General features: G+C 40.9%; 1 protein-coding gene across 5 annotated transcripts in view; it reads right to left on the bottom strand.

Annotated features, from left to right (window-relative positions):
- Positions 1-1,276: 1,276 nt before the first annotated feature.
- The window catches only part of MED12L (mediator complex subunit 12L), a 310,161-nt gene continuing 306,003 nt past the window's right edge, over positions 1,277-5,434 (bottom strand). For 4 of the 5 annotated variants that reach the window (XM_019491778.2, XM_059731035.1, XM_059731036.1 and 1 more), the window contains one exon: positions 1,277-2,003. In XM_019491778.2, coding sequence (XP_019347323.1) covers positions 1,951-2,003 — 53 coding nt within the window. In that variant the 3' untranslated portion in view covers positions 1,277-1,950. The other variant, XM_059731037.1, reaches the window with a different exon arrangement.

The raw sequence follows: 5,434 nt of genomic DNA, 5'->3' as shown, positions 1-5,434 counted from the left end.
TTAACTTGTTTCTTTTCAATTTACCCAAACAAGGACCAACTTATATTGCAAAAACTGCTAAAGTAATTTTGGTGGTTCTTCCAACATCTCATAAAATTCCAGAGAGCAGAAGCTGGAAAGAGGTTTCTCCTGAACCTTACAAACAAGACCCAGAGATTCAATTCTTATTGAAGTTAACTGAAAGACTCATGTTGGATATTAATGGGACTTGAAACAGGGCCAAAACCAGTTAGAGATAAATCTCTTGTGGCTGTTCAGTAGGGCTGTGTGAAACTTGGGGTGCTGATTCGATTTGGAGGAGATTCGGCTCGATTCAGCAGCTGAATCTCCAAATCCAAATTGAATCAGGAGACCAATAAAAAGGTCCAAATCAATTTGAAGTTCTCTAAATCAATTTGGAAAAGATTTGGACCGTCCTCACTTGCCACTGCAGGGAGCTAGACCCAGACTCTGTGCTGGTAAGTGGGGGGGGGGGCCTGGAGGAGGGGGAAAGGGACCATGGGGGGACCCCCACCAGGCCCCATCCCCTGCCTGCTCCCCCAGCCCCCTTGAGTGCCCCCCAACACCTGCCCGTTATCCCAGCCCCCCATGGCTGCCCCACCTGGCCTTAGCTCCCGACTCTTTAAAGAAAAAAAAAAAGCCCCGCATTCACTAGCTGATGCAGTGACTGCCAGGGCTTCTGGGGGCTTGTGGCAGAGCCCCCCCACAGAGCGCAGAGCAGTGGGGGGCAGCAGGGATTGTCCCCATCCACCCAGCAGCAACTGGTGAGTGCAGGGCACTTTTTTTTTTTTAAGAGCTGGGGCCAGGTGGGGCAGACATGGCAGGGATGGGAGAGTGGGTGGGGGATAGGGGCTCATAGCACAGCCCCCCAAACAGAACAGGACAGTGGGGGGCAACAGGAGTCACCCCTCACCTGGCAGCAGCTGGCGAGTGGGGTCTTTAAAAAAAAAAAAAAGAGCTGGGAGGCTGGGGCCAGCTGAGACAGCCATTGATGGGGCTGGGAGAATGGGTGGGGGATGGGGTCTGTTTGATTCAGAGATTTGGCCAAATTGATTTGGGACAGTGATTTGAATCACCGAACTGAACCACTGTCCCCCGAATCAGCTGAATCCGAATTGAATACTAGCCGCGTTGCACAGGCCTACTGTGTTCAGGTCTTTGTTACTCCATTTGGTACTTTCAGAGGTCACAGAGTTGAATTTAAAAAGTATTATAGATCTATATAGATATATTTATATAGCACATATTTAAAAAAGAAAAAAATATGAAGCACTGCTACTTCTAGTAGGTTTATTAATGATACATTGTGGCTTTTATATAAACCTTAAGAAGTTCTAATACAAGCAAGAAACCCACTTCAGCACCTTCTTACCACAATGAAAGCAAGAGAAAAATGGTACTTTTAACCAAAGGACTTTATATAAAGTGCTTATGAAAATTACAAACAGTCAAAATTAACATAATTTAAATCAATAATTGTCCTACTGTCAGAGAACTAAGAGGTGAACATTTTAATGAACAAAAGGAACCTTTATGCCAGAATCAGAAGTGCCTTTCAATTCAGTAGTTTGGTCCAGTACAGTTCTTTTTTAAAAAAAAAGAAGACAAAACGAAACAAAAAATGTTTCCTCATCAATAAATAAAATCCAGCATTCTTTAGCCTCTTTAAAAGTAACAGTACCCTAAAAAAGCACCAAATTCATATAATTTGCAACAACAATGTTCCTTAAATAGGCCCACAAATCCATACATTTAAATCTAGTTAAATGCAAAAGAAAAACCTTTCACTTTTGTTACTTATTCACATCAATTGCAGCACAAAAAATAAGTATTGAAAATAAAGGAAAAAAAAAAAACTTGCTTTCTAGCAATAACTAGTGCATTGAATTTTGATTTGTTTCTATTCTTCAGTGCAAACATAACACTACATCTTGTTCCTGTCTTCCAGATTCAGAAGTGTGAAGGATGCCCATATTGATTCACTCCTTGTTGTGGCTGGTTACCTAATTGACAAAAATAAAGGGAAATGCATGTGTTCAATGTCTAGTTTATATAAAAATCTGCAGAAACTTCTTTCAGATCAGAATAGGGACAAGCCAACTTAAGACTCAGAGCAATTCATTCACCAAAATGTGAGGGGTAGTAAGACACTGGAACAGGTTACCTGGAGAGGTGGTGGAAGCTCCATCCTTGGAGGTTTTCAAGACCTGGCTAGACAAAGTTCTGGCTGTGATGGATCTAGTTGGGGATGGTCCTGCTTTGAGCAGGGGGCTAGACTAGATGACCTCCTGAGATCCTTTCCAACCCTAATTTTCTACGATTCTGCGACTGTTCTGTGCTGACCAACCACAAGTTACAAATTGGATTCTGCCCACCTACTTGTCAAAACTCCCTTTGACTTCCTAGGGAGGTTTTGCCTATACCAGGATTGCAGGCATGGACACTTCAAGAAACCTTTTGAAGAAGAAATGCTTTGTGTAACCACATGAAATTTCTAAACTATCAAATGAAAAAACAACCATTTTGTAACACTTCTTTTCCAAGATAAGCTTCCTTTAAACACTGGGCCTCATTTATTCTGCAGAAAGTATTCCTTTGCCAAAAAAAATCTCCCTTGTGCACCTCTTCGATCTATGAGCATGTCCTCTCACTCTCAACAGAAAAACTGGAGAAAAATTTTTTAACAAGAATTGTACAGAGGTTTCAACCTTTTTTGCCATGAAGACAAATTGAGTACTGCCTTTCTAGTTGAAGAGAAACCTTACAAATGTAAAACAATGCACATAGACTTCCTGTGTGTGCAGACAGCTTAAAACAATATTGACCTGAGGAGTGTGAACTGCTTCCAATTGTTATTAAACTGGCGTGTTTGCAGTCCAGGTCCAATGCTGACAGTGGTAATTTTGGCCTTGTTCGCTATGGATTCAATCCTAGAAACATTTAGAGACATGCAGAACGTTACCACAGAGAATTTACCTCATGGATTTCAGGCACAGTCCTCATGGTAGTAAAGTTAAGCACGTATATGTTGCTGCCTGTTCCATTTATGGAGAACCCTTCATTGAAGTCAGGAGGTCTTCTGTATTGCATTGCAAGATTGTACACAGATACCCAGTCTAGCCATTTAAAAACTAGTTCAGGCTCTTGAAGCTATTTAGCCATGGCAGCACGGGACTCCTTGCAGCCCAGTTTACCCTGGTAATTAGGATATTATTCTCAATCTGAGCCTTATGACTAAGATTTGAAGGCAAAGCAATTGCTGTTAACAAAACAAGTAATGAGATTCCAACACCTAATTATGTACAACTCTAGGAGAGGATATTTACTTCTGTCTTTTTCTTCTCCTCCCCCTTCCAAGGTCAAGTAGTTTAGAGAAAAATATTCCAGCACTCAGCAGGTAGGAGCTCCTGCCAACCACAGCAAGTCTGTAGAATCGAATATGAAGGAACCTTGAAATAGGAATGTATTCCATAACGCAAATCAGGCCACTCCAAGCAACATTACTTTTTCACATTCATTTGAACTGGCAGCATGCTGACACTTGCAATTTGTTAGGGAACTATCCAAATGTGTTTCTTAACTAATAATGAAAGAAAAACATTTCTTGTTAGGGACCCAATTGCAAGCCCTTCTGGCAGCCTGCTTTCAAGCCTGAATATGCTGAAGTTCCATGAGGATTACGCTGGCAGTCACATTCATATCAGAATTTCTACGGAAAAGCTTGCCAACAAATGAAAAATTGTTCATGGTGTGAGGTGTCAGCTAAGCACAGGTTTTGAAGCTGAAGATAGTGACAAACTTAATTCTTTCACCACTTTATGAATCCATAAAATTATTAGCCAGGCAAATTCAAAACACTGACTTGTATGAATGTGGGTCTTAATCCTTAGATATGCCAAACACCTTTTATTCCTGAAATGCAGTAACTTAATGCATGACTACATGGTACAATGACATTCCACATAAAGATACCAAAAGCTTGAAATAAGTCTGCATTGAGGGAAGTAAATTAGCCCAGGTAGTGCCACACTAGCATAGTTATGCTTTCCAGTATTTGAGCTGGTTCATTTGAAAGCTAGCCCAGATACCTTTACAAAGGGTGTGTGCTGCAGTATAGACATACTCTTAGTCATGTATCTGTTTCAAATACAGATTTTATCCTCAGTTTCTATGACAGGCTCATCCTGTTGAAGTAAGATTTAAGAATTCTTAGATATAGAATATGGCCAATTTACTGGCCTTGAACAGCAGTGAAAATTAGAATGCTCTATTCTTATTACAGTACCATGCAGGTCTTGATGGTTTGCCTCCAGGTTCACTTTTTAACTTGTGTCAATAATCTGCCTAAATCTCTATCCTGTAAATTCATTTATGCTGACAATATCTGCTGAATACTCTACCTTTAGGCCTTCTTGGATCTTGAAGACCCCTCGAGTTCTGTTTTAGTAATTACATCCAACTGTTGCTATAACTGGTGCTTGCAGGTAAATGCTTCAAAATTAGCTTGTGTATTTTCCATTTTCATAATAACTCTAGAACTTGGAAAGTGAATGTCACCCTCAGGCTGACTGCTGACAGCCTACATCTGATCCCTTTCTGTGTTGCTTTTGATAGGTCTCTGAATTACTGTGACTGCAGTAAAATTTGCTACAAAATAAAAAAAAGCCAGTAATGACCCACTTGGTCCAGCTGCCAGATCTACCCGAGTTCTGAACAGTCCTCCTTTTTAATAACTGCACTTATTCTCTGGTGCTTGGGAGAATTATTGTGCTCTAGTCTGAGGCTGATTGTTCCACTCTAGCTTGGACAATGGGCAGCTCCATACAATCATGAACTTCATGTTAAGGATTCCATAAGCCACAACTCTGCCTTGGCTGACAGTACTGAGCAACATCACTCTGCCACCATTCACACAGAACACACTTAAGTCAAAATGGTAGCTAAAGATCAAAAGCTCACCTGGCCAACTGCTTCTCTCTTTTCCAACTCACTCAAACCCTGATATCACCTATGGTCAGTTTACTGCATAATAGCTTCGTGGTGGCACTTTGCTGGTAGAAGGGGCTCTGTTGTCAGTGATTAACCATTGTTAACCACTAACTGTGACAGGGAAAGGTAAACAGGAGGAGTGTTCCCACTATTGGAAAACAAAAGCTATTCAGAAGTTTTGAAAGCTTTGTTTTTCTATTTCTGATTTTTCATCCCAAAACTAGCTTTCATTCTCATACTTATTCAGGTTGACTTGAAACAGTCCAAAAATTAAACATTTAAAATAAGAGCAAGGAACATTTTGGAAAATCTTAGGGTGGGTGGGGGGGAAATAAACAGCTGTATCCCTGACATGCTCTTGCCAAATCAGGCATGGGGATAATGGAGTAAACTGAAGATGGGAAACAATAAGGCTTTGGGCCTAGTGTGATTCAGTTTTGACCTT

The sequence above is a fragment of the Alligator mississippiensis genome, chromosome 7 (assembly GCF_030867095.1).
Source record: "Alligator mississippiensis isolate rAllMis1 chromosome 7, rAllMis1, whole genome shotgun sequence".
In the NCBI taxonomy this organism is placed as follows: Eukaryota; Metazoa; Chordata; order Crocodylia; family Alligatoridae; genus Alligator; species Alligator mississippiensis.
The sequence above is the reverse complement of the archived record's forward strand: the minus strand, read 5'-3'. Positions and strand labels throughout refer to the sequence as shown.